We start from the raw sequence: 18,388 nt of genomic DNA, 5'->3' as shown, positions 1-18,388 counted from the left end.
TCATTGAGAGCTTACTGTCTATAGAACACTATACTAAACGTCTGGGAGAGTGAATTAGGGTAAACTGATGCAATCACACCTTTGGCTTGTGGACAGGGAACGTGTTTACCAACGCCGTCGTATTATACTCTCCCAAATGCTCAGTACAACGCCCTGCACACAATCAGCGCTCAATAAATTCCGTTGATTGATTTTGGCTAGGAAGCATCGTGAGAAGAGTGATCAACACCATCCTACCCGAGCAGCTCCTTTAAGCCAGGGTGACAGACTTTTAAAAATCAGCGAAGCACGGTCTGAAATGACACGGACAGTGGGGGACAGCAGCAGAAGGCAGATCAGTCTGCCTCGAAGTAATCAGAAATGGATGACCGTTGTGAGCAGAGCAAAGGCTTCGAAAAGATCAGGACACCACGGAAAAGAAATGAAAATGACTCCAGGCACCATCAGTATGAAACGTAATGCTCTGAGGGGTGATCTTTTACAGGGATACGATGAGAAAGAGCGTGACGGCTGCATATTAGTCTTTCCCAGCTGGTCACCCTCACATAAATGAAGAAAAATCACTTTGAAACTAAAGGATGGTTTTAGAGCTGACAGAATGGTATTTCCACGATATTTTACTGTACAAAATAGGTACCCAAAGGGATTGCTTAATATTATGTATCTGGAACTTATTTCAATTTTCTGATCTTTTTAACTTGGGCTAATCTCTGCTCTCAGAGAATGCTATTGCCTTATTAGTTTTATTCAATAAAGGACATTTGAGGAGGGAAAACCAAGTCAGAGTTTTAAAATAGAGACCTGCAAAACCTCAGGTTTTGCACTTCAGCATCCACAGCTATTCTAGTAAAAGCTACCAGAAAATTACCTCCATAATAGTTTTCCAAAGAAAGCGGGTCAGGAAAGTGTCATGCTGTTAGCAGTCAGTCGGGAGCTGAGGCTGTAAATTCTAGCATGCTATATCCTTGAAGCTGTCAACCAAGCGGTAAGCTTCCCGTGTGCTGTGAAACTCTAGGCTAATTGTAAAAATAATGTTAAAAAGGTAAGTGCTGGTGGGAGGAGGAGGAAGGAATCCAGCTTGAGAAACATTTAATTAAGGTTTTATTTAGATGGAGAAGCCGATTTTATCTTTCTTGGTTTTTTTTTAGCTAGATTAGCCTAATTATTTCTTTCCTACCGCTGTTTCTGTTCTAATTCCTCTGCCGACCCTTGAATATCTTTTGTGCTCATGTAATCAGGAAAGAGCTGGGCTTCCTTCATGAATTTCATAATGTTAGTTCTAGACATAAATTTCATTGGCAGTTTGTTGAAACATTTTGGTTCAAATATGTCAGCTAAGGAGTTTTTTGGCAATTTAATTGGAAAATAGAATTTTTCCATCAAGAATCTGAATTGAGCAGGATCTCCTTGGACCTCAAATCCTTTTTCTCTACCGCAAATCCTAAGTCTTTGGAAGAGTCAGGGATAGTTTCCTCTGAATGTAATGTGAGGAAAAAGGAATCCGGTAATATGATGTTTTAAAAATGTTAGAGTTCTCTTCATATATATCCTTTTCATCGATCTCTGTTAAAATTCATGACAAAAACTGTTTTTGTCTTATTAGGAATAGTGTATTTGGTCATTTTAGAAATGGAGATGAGTAAAACACCTTACAGTGAAGGCCTCTGGGACTTTCATGTTTTCATCGGTCCTGACAACCCAATGTGTAATTTAACATGCCTTTAAAAGAATTCTCTACAGCAAAACCCCCATAGAATAAAATTCCACAAAACTGAGCTCTTCAGTTTTATAAAATGGAGTATCTTTAGTATATTTAATTGGAGAGTCACCTCCAGTTACCTGATAATAATAATGATGGTATTTGTTAAGCGCTTACTATGTGCCAAGCACTGTTCTAAGCACTGATCCAAACTGTCTTGATGGAAGAGAGGAAGCAAATAGAGCATAGGTGAATGAAGATGAGGAGAACCAGGCCTGTTATCATTTCAAAATTATTTTCTAATATCAAATTTCAGGAGAGCGGACATGTGATTAAGTCTATCAGAAAGCTTTATAAAAATTATGTCATCCTCACCTAGGGTGAAGTGACAATTGGGAATCTTTTCTCCCCACCCCAAACCCCCAGGTAGGCGTTGTATTGTTAAGGGGAATTACAACATCCATCAGAGGAGGTGTTGACCTTGAACACAGTGGAAGGAGTGTCCACGTGTGAATGTTTTGCTTCTACGTGGCCAACATCCCACCAATACCATAAACAGCCTCTAACACCGAAAATGAAAAAAACAAGTGTTTTGCAACAGTTTTGAACTGAAAACTGGTGAGGAAGAAAACGCATGAGTGCCTAAAGCGCTCAGATATAATTGATTCATTGATAGATTCCAACTGATCCAACCTCACAAGTCCTGAAGGTGTAGGTCTTGTCTTATGCTGTCGAGTCGTCTCCGACCCATAGCGACGCCATGGGCGCATCTCTCCCAGAACGCCCCGCCTCCATCTGCAGTCATTCCGGTGTGTATCCATAGAGTTTTCTAGGTCAAAACACGGAAGTGGTTTACCATTGACTCCTTACACGCAGTAAACCTGAGTCTCCACCCTTGACTCTCTCCCGTGCCACTGCTGCCCGGCACAGGGGAGGTTTGACTTGTAGCAGATTGTCTTCCACTCATTAGCCACTGCCCAAACTAGGAATGGAATGGGTCTGCCTCTGCCTGTCCCTCCCTCCCATAGTCGAGACTGGTAGAGTACTGGAAAGTCTCAGATGTGATCCTGAGAGGGGAGAAAAGGTATAGGAGTATTGAGGAAATCCAAAATGACACCAACAGGATGTTCAATGTGAAAGAGGAAGAATAGATTATATACACCTAATTCCCCTTTCTGAAATACCAGTGTCACAGAAAAAACACTGATAGCCACATTCTAACTAGCTGTCAGACATTTAATTAGAGAGTCACCTCCGGTTACCTGATCCAAACTGTACTGAAGGAAGAGAGGAAGCAAGTAGAGCAAAGGTGAATGACGATGGGGAGAACCAGACCTGCTAACATTTTGAAATTCTTTTCTAATATCGGATTTCAAGGGAAAGGGCTTGTAATTAAATTGATCAGAAGCTTTATAAAAGTTAGGATGTATAACATATATATTGTTATATATATATATAGATGTTCTAATATATTCCTGCTAGAAGTCTGTGAAAGAGGTTTGAACGTTTGACAGCTAGTTAGGGTGTGGCTATCAGTGGTTTTTCTGTGATTTGGTTAATGAAGAAAATCAATGGAAGTGCAGTGCTCCCAGACCATGAATTAAATGAGAAAGTGCAGAGTGAGTGGATGAATTGGGAACTAATGTGGTATGTGAGGGTCAGAGAAAACCAACATAACACAAATTGTCCTGAATAAGAGGCGTACTGTGGGATGCTCTGAGGAGAAATTCCATACTTACACAGCAGCAGTATTGTAGTAAATCTGTTTCGTGTGCCACCAGAACATGAGTAGGAAAGTGAGAAGGAAAATTTTAATTGATATAGGGGAACTTGTTTAATTAAGGCAGACTGTAATTGTGGGAGATTTCAATTATACTCACATAAATGGATTGAATTACTTATGTAGAGGAGAAGTGGAGTTGAATTTTTTGGCAAGGATGGATTGTTTTTCTAGAACAACTTGTCCTACAACTCACTGGAAAGGTATAAATGCTAGATTTACCCTCTTTTGACCCCACAGCTCCTTCCAGTTATCAACCCATCTCCTGCCTACCATTCCTTTTCATGCTCCTAGAGTGAGCTGTCCACACCCACGGCCTCAAATTCCTCTCCTCCCATTCTCTCCTTGACCCTCTCCGATCTGGCTTCCGTAGCCTTCACTTCCCAGAAACCGCCCCCTCAAAGTTCACCAATGCTTTCCTTCTTGCCAAATCCAACTGCCCCTATTCCATCTTATCCTCCTCGACCTCTCAGCTGCTTTCGACACAGTGGACCAACCCCTTCTCTTGGAAATGTTTTCCAACCTTGGCGTCACTGACTCTGTGACACCACTTCTTGTTCTGCTCTTATCTCTCTGGCTGTTCTTTCTCAGTCTCCTTTGTGGGCTCCTCCTCTGCCTCCCACCCCTATACTGTGGGGATCCTTTATCCTGAATTGATTGTACCACCTATGTCCAACCCAATTTGCTTGTATCTATTTCAGCGTTTAGTACAGTGTCTGACACATAGTAAGCACTTAACAAATACCCTAATTATTATATCCGTAATTTATTTATTTACATTCATGGCCATCTCCCCCTCTAGACTGTAAGCTCATTGTGGGCAGGGAATGTGTCTGTTATTTTGGAATATTGTTCTCTTCCAAGCACTTAGAATAATGCGCTGTACATAGTAAGCGCTCAATAAATATGATTTATTTATTCACTGCACATATTACATAAAGAAGAACTGTTCTAAGGTAGTTTCCACAAATTGATTCATTAACATAGGGAAACTGATGATTACTTAAGAAATTTTAGGTCAAAATGGTAAACCAGATATAAACCAATCATGCGGCAAATGCTTTTCGGCCAAAGCCTCCAAAGGAATCTGGCAGAGAGGATGCGAATCTCTTGGCAAAAGATTGTAACCTATCCATTGTAAATGTCAAACTGCTGACAGATTGCTAATGGAGATCCTAAAGAAAAGGGTTTCAGAGGTGATCTTAGAAATGATTAAAACACTGTGGCTTAGTGGAAAAGATCCAGTCTGGGAATCGGAGGACCTGTGTTCTAATCCCAGCTCCACTACTTGACTGATCTGTGACCTTGGGCAACTCACTTCACTTCTCTATGGCCTCATCTGTTAAAAAACCCCACAATTCAGTACCTGCTCTCCCTTCCTATTAGACTGTGAGCCCCATGTGAGACAGGAACTGTGCCCCAATCAAATTATTTTGTATCTACCCCAGCGTTTAGCACAGTACCTGGTACATAGAGTATGTGCTTAACAAGTAACACAGTTAATGGGCATCTAACTTCTGTACCTGGCAATTCGGTAGGATCTATAAACAAGGATAGAATCCCCTTAAAGTGGCCTTTTGTGTGAAAAGAGAACGTGGTCTTTGACAGGGGAAATTTTTATACCATATTAGTCTGCTGACTAGTGTGAGGAGTTCAGTAAGGAGTAAATGAAGAGCAATGAGTGGGCACAAGATTTTCTAAAGACCTTAGAGACTTGACACCCAAGGCTTAAAAAAAATAAAACCCTGAATAATCATTGGATTGGAGGGAATAGTTCTTCATAGATAGAAAACTGGGAAAAGAGGCTTAAATACAATAATAGTAATGATAAAAATAATAACACTGTTAAGTTCTTACTATGTGCCAAGCACTGTTCTAAGCACTGGAATAGATACATATCAATTAGATTGAACACAGTCCCTGTCCCACACGGGGCTCACACTTTTAATCTCCATTTTACAGATGGGGTAACTGAGGCCCAGAGAGGTTGAGTGATTTGCCTGAGGTCACCCAGCTTTAGGTTTTTGGATGGAGAAATATTGAGCTACTCCTAGAGATCAACATGAGGACTATTTTTGTTTAAGAAAACTGGAAAAGGGAATATGTGGTGATGTTTTCAAACCTACATATGACATTAAGTTCTTTCATATGCCAAAGTGCCATGATGATGGGAAAAATTAGGAAAATCTCATAAATTGAGTACGTGAGCTGTTAAGTTTCAGAGTCAGATTGAGGATTGCATCTAAGGGAAAAAAATCCAAATTTCAGTCGCATGATGATAGGCTCTGACTTGTCAGTCTAGACACCGGCAACCATCTTGAAACCACTGTTCTTTCAAATCATTGGTCTAATGACAGGCGACAGCAAGGAAGTCCAGAGCATCACTGGAAAGTAATAGAAAACTAAGTAAAAGGCAGGGTTTTGTTAGTCTGTAAAATAAGGATATGCCTACTTGTTGCCCTCTAGACGGTAAACTCATTGTGGGCAGGGAAAGTGTCTTTTCAGTGCTGTACTTTCCCAAGTGCTTAGTAGACTGGACTGCAGACAGTAAGTGCTCAATAAATACAATTGAATGAATGAGTAAATAGATAGGGTAGGGAATCCATCTCCAAATCAAATAGAAACTCCTGACCACTGGATTTAAGGCAATCTCTAAGCCCTCTTCCTCATCCATTCTCACCAAGCAGTGTGGTTCAGTGGAAAGAGCCCGGGCCTGGAAGTCAGAGGTCATGGGTTCTAATCCCGACTCTGCCACTTGTTAGCTGTGTGACTTTGGGCAAGTCACTTAACTTCTCTGAGCTTCAGTTACCTCACCTGTAAAATGGGGATTAAGCCTGTGAGCCCCATGTGGGACAACCTGATTACCTTGTATCCCCCCAGCACTTAGAACAGTGCTTGGCACATAGTAAGCGCTTAACAGATGCCATCGTCATTATTGTTATCCCACCTCACACTCGCCATTCTTTCCCGATCACTGTAGCTCGTTCTTAACTCTTCCATCTCCAACCTCTGGTTAATGCCTTTCCTGCTGGCTGATAGGTTGTAGGTTCTTTGTGGGAAGGATTCTTGTCTACTAAGTCTCCCAAGGCCTCCTACAGTGCTCTACACCCAGTAAATTTTAAATAAATACTTTTGATTGAGTGCAAACTCCTCTTCTCTCAAATCTGCCAAAACTTGGCCCTCCCCACCTTGCAAGACTTTCTGAAATTCAGCTCCATCAGGGGATATTCCCTGCTGGATTTTTCTTCTCCTTTGTCCTCTACGGAATCTAGGCCAAGTGGGCTTGTACCTGCTGGGCCCCCTTACTCACCCAGTGCTTAATATAGTGTTCTGCACACAGTGAGCGCTTAATGAATACTATTATTACTACTACAATAATGGAGCTTTGTACTGTTTGGTCTGGCAAGAGATAGCAAGGCTATACCCAAGCATAAGGCTAAGCACCTAGGAGAGTATAATAAATGAATTCATGTATTCAATTGTATTTATTGAGTGCTTAGTGTGTGCAGAGCACAGAACTAATAATGATAATGTTATTTGTTAAGCACTTATTATGTGCAGAGCACTGTTCTAAGCACTGGGGTAGATCCAGGGTAATCAGGTTGTCCCAAGTGAGGCTCACAGTTAATCCCCATTTTACAGATGAGGTAACTGAGGCACAGAGAAGTGAAGTGACTTGCCCACAGTCACACAGCTGACAAGTGGTAGAACCGGGAGTCGAACTCATGACCTCTGACTCCGAAGCCCTGGCTCTTTCCACTGAGCCCTGCTGCTTCCCGTAACACTTCCCATAGCACTTCCCAACTAAGCACTTGGGAGAGTACAAAATAATGAATGGACACATTCCCTGCCCATAATGAGTTTACAATCTGGAGGGGGAGACAAACATTAATATAAATAAAGTACAGATGTACATTAATATAAATAGATAAATTACAGATATCTTAATAGGAGAGGCAGTTAAAATGATTGGAGACTCGTTAAATCAAAAAGAAAAATAAGGGCACAAGGAGCGCAAATATTTGAGGCAGATGTTGCTGCAAAGTCCTCAGGTTTAAATAAAAAGAGTCATAAATAGATTCATGAATAAATAAATTCATTTACAGAAGTGCATAGTGTTGGATTGGACATCCTTAAACATTTGGATGGGCTCTCAAGGATGGCATCCATCACTTGCCTCTCCCAATATCCCATTATCTGGTGTCAGAGCCAAAATGGATGAATCACTTGATCTAACCCAGTAACTTTTTATGTCCAGGATAATCCCAGCTCCGCCACTTGTCGGCTGTGTGACCTTGGGCAAGCCACTTAACGTCTCTATGCCTCAGTTACCCTATCTGTAAAATGAGGATTATGACTTTGAGCCCCATATGGGAGAACCTAATTCCCTTGTATCTACCCCAGGGCTTAGGGCAGCGCTTCGCACATAGTAAGCACTTAACAAATACCATCATCGTCATCATAAAGTTAATGTACAGATATTTTTAGTCCTGTCACAAACAAATTGATCGCCCAGTATGAACGAGCATTTGTATTCTATGTATTCTTGTTCTTTCCAAGGAAAACTTGGGTGCTGTATTATACTTGCACCCTTTTCACTCAGCCAACCTTCCCTTAACAATCCAGTTCATACACATAGCATGGTCAGTGTTGCTTAATTAGGGAAACAGCATGGCTCAGTGGAACGAGCCCAGGCTTGGGAGTCAGAGGTCATGGGTTCGAATTCCAGCTCTGTCACTTGTCAGCTGTGTGACTGTGGGCAAGTCACTTAGCTTCTCTGGACCTCAGTTACCTCATCTGTAAAATGGGGATTAAGACTGTGAGCCTCACGTGGGACAACATGATTACCCTGTATCTACCCCAGCGCTTAGAACAGTGCTCTGCACGTAGTAAGTGCTTAACAAATACCAACATTATTATTATTATTATTATTAATAATTGAGACTACTGTAAACTGATCATTTTGCTCTGAAAACTAACATTCGAAGAGCTATACAAATTGATCACTTTTCAAAATCGACGAGACTCTATGGAGTGTCAAGCTCCAAGAAATGTATGCTAACCCACCTCAGACAAATACTGGGTGGCACATTTTCTCATGACGTATCTGTACCTTAATGTAGAAAATTAAATCTTCAAGGCCAGAATATCCTTTGGGAGATGGTCAGACAAAAATGTAACTCCAATGTCACCCAGTGAAGCAGCATGGCCTAATGGATAGAGCAAGGGTCCGGGAGTCAGAAGGAACTGGGTTCTCATCCCGGCAGTGCCACTCACCTGTTGTGTGTCCCTGGGAAAGTCACATCACTTCTCTGCCTCCCTTTCCTCATCTGTAAAATGGGGATTAAGACTGTGATCCCTATGTGGGACAGGGACTGTGTTCAATCCAGTTATCTTGAATCCACCCCAGTGCTTTATAGCAGTGCCTGGCACGTAGTAAGCACTTAACAAACACCATTATTATCACTATTACCAACGTGGCATCATGTAACCAAAGTAAGCAGGAATCCAACACTGTTCATATCGGCAGGATCTAACACGAGTATTGCAACCACAGCCTCGATTTTAATCAACCGGGCTGATGTGCTAAAGTCAACATCACCGGCACGATAAAACACCAGATAACAAAGTTCTCCAGTGCGGTTCTCCACCGTTGGAGTAATGATCAGCCACACAAGTTCACTGGCTGGAAACGTGAAGTGATTCATTCAGTCGTATTTATTGAGCGCTTACTGTGTTGTGATGTCTGCCTCCCCTCCATGCCTCCCACTTCTAGACTGTAAGCCTGTTTTAGACCCAGATTGTCTCTCTTTATTGCTGTGTTGTTCTTTCCAAGTGCATAGTACAGTGCTCTGCACACAGTAAGTGCTCAATTAATACGATTCAGTGAGTCGATGAATGAATGTGTTTCGAGCACTGTACTAAGCACTTGGGAGAGTACAACATAGACACGTTCCCTGCCCACAACAGATAAGAGGATAACAAGCTTCGAACGTAGAGGCCAAATGGCAACATGAAGCAAGGCATTCCCAAGCACACCAATTCAAAAAGGTTGTGAAATGTATAGTGGGAAAACCACAGGTGTTTTCCACCCCATCTGCAAACACGATTATCACCATCAGTAGCATCTTTGGATATAAAGGAAGGTTAGATAAGTGGATTTATTTAACAGCTGTTTTTCTTGGGGAAAAATATCAAGGGACTTGAAAGAATTACAAATAGTTTGACATTGTCGATCTTAAATTGTCATTTTACAGTTTTCATAATTTTGAAATTGAAAGTATCTTTTTGTTGGCTGTAGATCTTAAATAATTTTTAATTTGGGTTTTTTTTTGGTATGGTAATCGTTAAGTTTTACTATGTGTCAAGCACTGTACTAAGCGCTGGGGTAGATACAAGTTTATTAGGTTGGACACAGTCCCAGTTCTAGATGGGGCTCACAGTCTGGGTAGGAGCGAGGAGGATTGAATCCCCATTTTACACTTGAGAAAACTGAGGCACAGAGAAGTTAAGTGACTTGCCTAAGGTCATACAGCAAGCAGTCGTCAGAGCCAGGATTAGAACCTACATCCTCTGACTCTCAGCCCATGCTCTTTCCACAAGGCCTGGTATTTCCCAATAATTGGATAAAGGCATTAATCTGAAATATTTGCCTTGCTTGACGCCATAGTTTTCTTTCATACATTTCTCTTGAGCAGTTGTGTCCATTCTGTTTTTTAGGATGCTGTCTTGATGCAATTTTGTGCCAACAAATTAGATAAGAAGGACTTCTTTGGGAAATCGGATCCTTTTTTGGTCTTTCATCGAAGCAATGAGGATGGCAGGTATATAAGCTCTTTTCTATTTGTCTTCTAAATAGAAATAATATAAACATGGTGACTTGGACACAAAGTACTGAAGAAAATTAGATCACACAATTAAATAGTATTTAATTTTTGCAGTGAATTATTTCAGTGGTTTTCATAGACCCCAGCTACATCATAATTATTTCATATCCTTTAGTAATCATAGAATACAAATGCTCGTTCATACTGGGGGATCAATTTGTTTGTGACAGGACTAAAAATATCTGCACGGAGGCACAGAATATCTTTGCAATTGTTTTTAATCCTTCTGATGTTTTCAAAGATGATTTTCTATAGTATTTCTAATACTGCCAGAATTAGTGGTACCCTTTAAAGCTGGGGATCTTCAGTCAGGATAATTTTAAGGCCTGTGAATAATTTTTCTTTTGGATTGCATTTCAGGAAAAAAGACATGAAGAAAAAGCCTTATAAACTTTCTGTATTTTCTACATCCATCCATCCTCAAAATGAGTACAGAGAATTCACAGACTAGCAGTAGGATGTACAGAATTCCCATAGTTTATGTTTGGATGAACTTGTTACTTTAAATCTAATGATTTATTCACATTATATAGAAATGGAATATATTAAAATGGCCTACACACTATGCAAGTTGTGGTCTAAATTAGTTTCAGTGATTTTGGTGGCCCGTTTCTTTATTACATTACTACAAGAGTTTTGGCGAGTTAGCGCTTTAAAATCGACAGAGTTGAGCACCATTGTAAGTTTTACAGTGTTTCAAAAAAATAACAGAAACTTTTTCCTCTTCAGTTTTACGATCTGCCATAAAACAGAAGTTGTCAAAAACACCCTGAATCCAGTATGGCAGGCATTCAAGATCTCAGTCAGAGCTCTGTGTAATGGAGACTATGACAGGTAAGAAAGAGAGCACAAATTCTCTGTGGAGAGACTATTCACTATGAACTAAGGATTTGAATAGCTCATTGTGAATTGGTATTTTGTATTATTTCAGTTTTCCAGTAGCATTTTTCAGACAGCTTATGTTGTTATAATTTCAGAATAGAGTACATTTCCATTTGGTCAGTCAGTCGATGCCTTGGAGAGGAATGTTGAGTGGATTCTCTCTCTTTGAGTTAGGAATGGAGGTAGGAGAGAGATGGCCTTCTTCCATTGTTAAGTAAGGGAAGCGTATACCAGTGAAAATCTTCTTTTCAGGGCAATTGAGCTTCAAAAGGAAATATAACATTAACTTGGATAGGACAGGGAGGGGTGGCATGAGGGAGAGAGCATTGGTATGGTATTATGCTTAGTAGAGTGCTCTGCACACAGTAAATCATCAGTGATACCACTGACCGATTTGGCAGTTCAATCCTAGGAGCCTAAATCTTCTCCTAAATCATATTCTTCTATAGACTGTAAGCTCCTTGTGGGCAGGGATCATGTTTTCCTACCCTATTGGTTGATAGCAGCATGGCTTAGTGGATAGAGCCCGGGCCTGGGAGTCAGAGGACCTGGGTTCTAATCCCGTTTCTGACGTATGCCTGCTGTGTGACCTCGGGCAAGTCACTTAACATTTCTGGGCCTCGGTTCCCTCATCTGTAAGAATAGGGATTAAAAGTCTGAGCCCCATGCAGGACAGGGACTGTGTCCAACCTGATTAACTTGTGCTTGACACATAGTAAGCAATTAAGCAGTACCGTGGTTATCATTATTGTACTGTACTTTCCCAAGCTCTTAGTATTGGGGGTGCTGTGCAGACAGTAAGGACTCAGTAATACTACTGATTGTTAGCTGAAAATCATTTTGAAGCAGCAGCTTGTCCTGGTCACTATCCAAGAGAAACTTAGTTTTGAAATGTGTGATTAATTTGGCGACAGGCTGAAAGTACACTAGACCACTCCCAGTTTTTTGGTAGAAGTTGAACAACATTTCTCTCTTTCCATTCCATTTTGAGACTGAGCTGCTGGCTTTTTACTGAATGTGAAGGGGAGAATTGGGCTCAACATACTTTTTTTTCATTCTGCCTAGTCCATTTTATATGAGCGATTTGGATTTTCTCTGACAAAATATTCTCCCCATTATATATATTTTCACCCCAATTTGGACCATTTTCTTTTAAGGAAGGAATAAATGTGTTTAAATCCATCCAATTTTTACCCAACCTAGCAAGAAACTAGCTTATTGCCAAGTTTTGATTGGGTTATTTAAGCTCCTAAATGAAATTGCTATAAAAGTAAACTTAGGAAAAAAACATGGTGAATGAGATGCCCATTTTAATCATTTATTGAGTGGTTACTGATTGCAGAGAAAGCACTGTACTCAACGTTTGACAGAGGACAATATTATTCATTCATTCAGTAGTATTTATTGAGTGCTTACTATGTGCACTCATATTAAGTGCTTGGAATGTACAATTCGGCAACCGATAGAGACTATCCTTGCCCAACGATGGGCTCACAGCCTAAACAGGGGAGACAGACAGCAAAGCAAAACAGAACAAAACAAAAACAAGACAACATCATCAAGATAAATATAATCAAGGGGATGTACACCTCATTAACAAAATAAATAGGGTAATAAATAATATATAGAAATGAGCACAGTGCTGAGGGGAGGGGAAGGGGGAGGAGCAGAGGGTGGGGGGAGGAGAGAGGAGGGGGAGCAGAGGGAAAGGGGGGATCAGTCTGGAAAGGCCGCTCCGCTCAACTGTATATATTTTCGTTACCCTATTTATTTTGTTAATGAATTGTACATCGCCTTGATTCTATTTACTTGCCATTGTTTTTACGAGATGTTCTTCCCCTCGACTCCATTTATTGCCATTGTTCTTGTCTGTCCGTCTCCCCCGATTAGACCGTAAGCCCGTCAAACGGCAGGGACTGTCTCTATCTGTTGCCGACTTGTTCATCCCAAGCGCTTAGTACAGTGCTGTGCACATAGTAAGCGCTCAATAAATACTATTGAATGAATGAATGAAAGGCCTCTGGAGGAGGTGAGCTCTCAGTAGGGCTTTGAAGAGGCCTACCAACTATTACAGAGTTGGTAGATGTGTTCCTTGCCCACAGAGAGCTTACAGATTAGAGGAGGAGACAGACATTACTTTGAATAAATACATTTCAGATATGTACCAAAGTGCCGTGCAGCTGAGGTAGGGGTGAAAAATGAATGCAAATCCAAGTGCAAGGACGATGCATAAGGGAGTGGGAGATGGGGAAATGAGTGCTTGGGGAAGCCCTCTTAGAGGAGATGTGCCTTCAAGAAGATTTTGAAGGTGGGAAGAGCAATTGTCTGTCGGATTTGAGGAGGGAGGACATTCCGGGCCAGAGGCAGGATGTGGGCGAGAGGTCGGCGGCAAGATGGAGGAGACCGAAGTACAGAGTGAGTAGGTTGGCATTAGAAGAGCCTTATGTGCAGTCTGGGTTGTAGTAGGAAATCAGAGAGGTAAGGCCGGGTGGGGGGGGGGGGGCAAGATGATTGAAGGCTTTAAAGCCTATTTTTAGGGATGAACGTATAGAAAAAGTTTTACTGAAAGATGACTTTGTTGTAGAAATGCCTCTAAACAAATCTTGCAAGTTTAGTTATTTGTTCCTTATCCATTTTTTTGTGTGTGTGATTGTGTGTTTTCTTGTGGACAGGACAATCAAAATAGAAGTATATGACTGGGATAGAGATGGAAGGTAAGGCAAAATCTAATTTTTATATAGAGAAACCCTTAATAAATGTGACGATTTAAAAGGCATTTTTATTTTCAGCCTTCAAATCTCATTTTCTCTTCAGATTTGCTTTTTTAATGTTAAAGTTACAGATCTCCTATCGAGGAAAAGGTAATAACTCTTTTCAGCTTTTCATATGACTGGAACCTTTGTTAATATATATTAAAGTTGTTGAGAGTTTAACCCTTACTAAATTTGTTCCCATTGTTGCTAGTCCACAGAAGTTCTGTATATGCAGATAGCATATGTGATGCGAAATAAACTTAGGCTTTTTGGGTTTCTTTTCTTTGCGAACCCTCCTTCCTTTGTTGGCTAAATCCCAGGTATATCACCTGGGCTCTTGAGAAATCTCAACAGTCTGGCTTTTGTTTTGATACAGAAACTCATTAAGTTATTGGGAGAATAAAGTTAGGAACTTAAAGTGATTCTCTGGGGATAAATAAGAAAGTGAGGGATAAGTAACTGGAATAGAAATAAAATTGAGAATGAGGGGACATTTCAGGTTTCTCCTCTCATTTGTCTTTCCTAGGCAATGAAAAAGTTATTTAATTCATCTGAAAGAAACTAGAATCAAAAGTGTGTGCTCGTCTCAACTCAGACCTGATAGAAGCTACTTAGCTTTGAAGAGGAGAACTAGTTTTAAGATATCGTTTTCATTTCTTCTGGAGTTGTAGTTTTTAGACCTTTCTGTTCTGAATGATGGATTTCACTTGTGATCCAGGACATTAAAAAAGTAGTCCACAACTCCTGAGCATCAGGATTATTGCATTTTGAAGCCAAGGTTGTAGAAATCAAATGCATGGGATTTTTTTTTTTTAATCTGCCATTTATTTATATTCATATCGTCATTAAAGTGTAAGCTCTCTGTGGATAGGGTTCATGTCTTAAGCTTCTCTTGTACATCCCAAGCAGCTAGGGCAGTCAGTAGGCATTCAACAATCAATCCATCTGCCAATAATATGTATTGAGTGCTTACTGTGTGCAGAATGCAATACTCTGGGCAGTGCCCCTTTTCAGATAGCAGTAGTTATGAAGTTTCCCCTTCTAGACTGTATGCCCTTTGTAGGCAGGGAATGTGTCTACCAACTCTGGTGTGCACACAGTAAAGGCTCAATAAATACGATTGATGGATTGAGCGGTAAATCTTTTATGGCAGACACTAAATAAAACATGGGTAAAGGTCGGTAAATGTGGAAAAGACAGTGTCTTCCAGGCTGGGTGGACTAAAGAAGTGTTTGGAAAAGGCAGCTTCCTCTAGGAAATACCTGTGCTGTGGTGGTTGATGAAGGGTACTGTTGGATGTAGTGGAAGTTAATGCTCTTTGTATATAAGGTACGTCTGAGTAAAGCTGATGTTTAAGGTTAAGGATCAATGGAAGATTTAAGTATTGCCAAAATGCTGAGTCTGAAAGGTTGATGACATTTTATGAGATATTTCTAATGGAAATTGGACAAGCATCCTGGCCCAGTGGAAAGAATATGGGCCTGAGAGTCAGAAGGACCCCAGTTCCTGTCCTGACTCTGCGGATTGCTTGCTCTGTGACCTTGGGCATGGCACTTAACTACTCTCTTCCTCAATTTCCTCAACTGTAAAGGGAGGTTAACTGTTCTTCCTCCTACTTAGACTGTGAACCCCGTGCGGGACAGGGACTGTGTCGGACCTAGTTAATTTGTACTTACCCCAGTCCTAGAACAGTGTATTTGTACGTGCTTTACAAATACCAAAAAAACCCAACAAAAACACAAAAAACCTTTAAGCTTCTAAGAATAAGACACATCCTCTTAAATCCATTGTTCTCTCTCAAGTGCTTAGTACAGTGCTCTGCACACAAATACCATTGATTGAGACTGATTAGAGGGTTTGCTAGGCCGATGAGCAATTATAAATGGCAGAATGCTGAAGTGGTTGAAGTTCAAGGAAACATATCAAGAATGAAAGGAATTTTGACAGGAAATAAATTTGAGAAAAGGAAAATTTGGAACCAGATCTGTTTTCAAGAGATAGGGGACAGAAAAAGGACATTTTAGTGAGGACATTTTACAAAACTGTTCAATATTCATTGTTTTAAATAATCGTTAAATTATCCCCTTGAAGTCCACATTGTGAAACTTAAATTCCAAATCCAAATCTAGGGCAAAATTATAGTACTGCAGTTGAGGTCCATGGTGTAGATTAAATATATGAATTTTTTTATAAGCATTTCAAACAATGACAGATCAATACTTGGATAAATACACAGAGATTTCATTTTTAAAAGAATATCTGGGGCCATTTCTGTATGCTGTAACTAATATTATTCAAACTTATTTATTAAAATAAATTGCAACATATTTAAATATGAAGCTATGCATTATAGTGATAGAATTATTAGCCTATTCCATTTTTAGAGAATTACTACAGAAACAGATAATAATAATAATGGTGGTATTTGTTAAGTGCTTACTATGTGCAAAGCAGTGTTCTAAGCGCTAGGGGAATACAAGATGATCAGGTTGTCCCACGTGGGGCTCACAGTTTTAACCTCCATTTTACAGATGAGGTAACCGAGGCACAGAGAAGTGAAGTGACTTGCCCAAAGTCACATAGCTGGCAAGCGGCAGAGCAGGGATTTGAACCCATGACCTCTGCCTCCCGAGCCCGGGCTCTTTCCACTGAGACACACTGCTTCTCTGCTACTCCAGATAAAATGCAGAAAAAAAATTCCAAGTTTTTGTTGTTTAATGAATTTCTTCTAATGGTAGTCCATTAATGTCTGGTAACTGTAATAATTACTTTTTATATTAATATTTCTTAACATTTAGTACATCAATCATATTTATTGAGCTCGTTCTGTGTACAGAGCACTCTACTAAGTGCTTGGGAGAGTACAGTTTCACAATAAAGCAGACACATTCCCTGCCCACAACATGCTTACAGTCTAGAGGGGGAGAGAGAAATGGTTTTACGTGATGTATTAGTGTATTCAAGTTATTAGAAGAGTATTTTATCAATCAATCATTTACTGAGTGCTTACTGTGTACAGAGCATTTTACTAAGCGCTATGGAGAGTACAATAAAATGTGTAGCTCTGAAAAGAAATAGTACACATAATTCTCTGTTAACATTTCCGTCTTATTCACATGACACTTAGATCCTATATTTTGTGCAGGATTGAGACAATTGATATAAATAAAATTGTTGGATTGGAATTCTGAATCCTAACATCCACTTTTTTATGGTATTTGTTAAGTGCTTACTATGTGTCAGGCAGTGGGGTAGAATCAAGATAATCAGGTTTCTCTATGGTCATTTTTTTTTTCTAACTTCATGTTTTGGCCCAGAGCACGGTATGAATCTTCAAGGTAGCCGAGGCCACAGACCTATATGAATTGATACACTTAGGATCATTTCAACTGCATTCTAATGAATTTTATCATTAGTCAGTTGTATTTATTGAAGGCTTATTGTATGCTGAACACTATACTTAGCACTTGGAAGAGTACAATCTAGCAAATTTGGTAGATATAATAATATGGGTACTTGTTAAGCACTTACTATGTGCAGAGCACTGTTCTAAGCACTGGGGTAGATACAGGCTAATCAGGTTGTCCCACGTGAGGCTCACCGGTAATCCCCATTTTACAGATGAGGGAACTGAGGCACAGAGAAGTGAAGTGACTTGCCCACAGTCACACAGCTGACAAGGGGCAGAGCTGGGCTTCGAACCCAGCACTTTCTATGAGCAGAGTACTGGATTAAGTATTTGGGAGAGTACAATATAAGAGTTGGTTGAAACATCTCCTGCCCACAATGAGCTTACTGTCTTGAAGGGGAGACAGACATTAGTATAAATAAACTGTGGATATGTACATAAGTGCTGTGGGCTGAGGGAGAGGAAAATAAAGGATGCAAATCCAAGAGCAAGGGTGACACAGAAGGGAGTGGGAAGAGGAAATATGGGCCTATTCGGGGAAGATCTCTTGGAGGAGATGGGCCTTCGGTAAGGCTTTGAAGGTGGGGCGAGTGATCGTCTGTCGGACGTGAAGGGGGAGGGCGTTCCAGGCCAGAGACAGGACGTGGGTGAGTTGTCGGCAGAGAGATGGACGAGATGAGACTCACATTCCTCACATCGTATAAAGTTCAATGGTGCTGTCGAAAATCCTGGAGCTGGTCTGTCTCTTATTAAAATCCCATTTCAGAAGCTCTAATGGAGCAGCTATGTGCAAAAGCCAGCTGGCTTTCAGTGGAACTGATTGTAAAATTGAGCCGTGCTGTTGGTTATAAAATGATACTTGAAAAGGGAAACTTTATACTGCCCATTCAATCATAAAACCAGAAGCCTCTGAGACATATTATATAAGGACATAACTATTATCCCACTGCCATTTATAAAATGTAATCATTTCAATTA

The 18,388-nt window shown here is 40.4% G+C and overlaps 1 protein-coding gene across 2 annotated transcripts in view; it reads left to right on the top strand.

Moving 5' to 3' along the window:
• CPNE8 (copine 8) overlaps positions 1 to 18,388 on the top strand; it is a 296,420-nt gene that overhangs the window by 142,850 nt on the left and 135,182 nt on the right. For both annotated transcript variants that reach the window (XM_029058426.1, XM_039911231.1), the window contains exons 8-10: positions 10,200 to 10,303; positions 11,096 to 11,200; positions 13,921 to 13,962. In XM_029058426.1, the coding sequence (XP_028914259.1) occupies positions 10,200 to 10,303; positions 11,096 to 11,200; positions 13,921 to 13,962 (251 nt within the window). The remainder of the gene's footprint in view (positions 1 to 10,199; positions 10,304 to 11,095; positions 11,201 to 13,920; positions 13,963 to 18,388) is intronic.

This window comes from Ornithorhynchus anatinus, chromosome 2, assembly GCF_004115215.2.
Source record: "Ornithorhynchus anatinus isolate Pmale09 chromosome 2, mOrnAna1.pri.v4, whole genome shotgun sequence".
In the NCBI taxonomy this organism is placed as follows: Eukaryota; Metazoa; Chordata; class Mammalia; order Monotremata; family Ornithorhynchidae; genus Ornithorhynchus; species Ornithorhynchus anatinus.
This window is presented reverse-complemented; position numbering and strand designations above follow the sequence as displayed.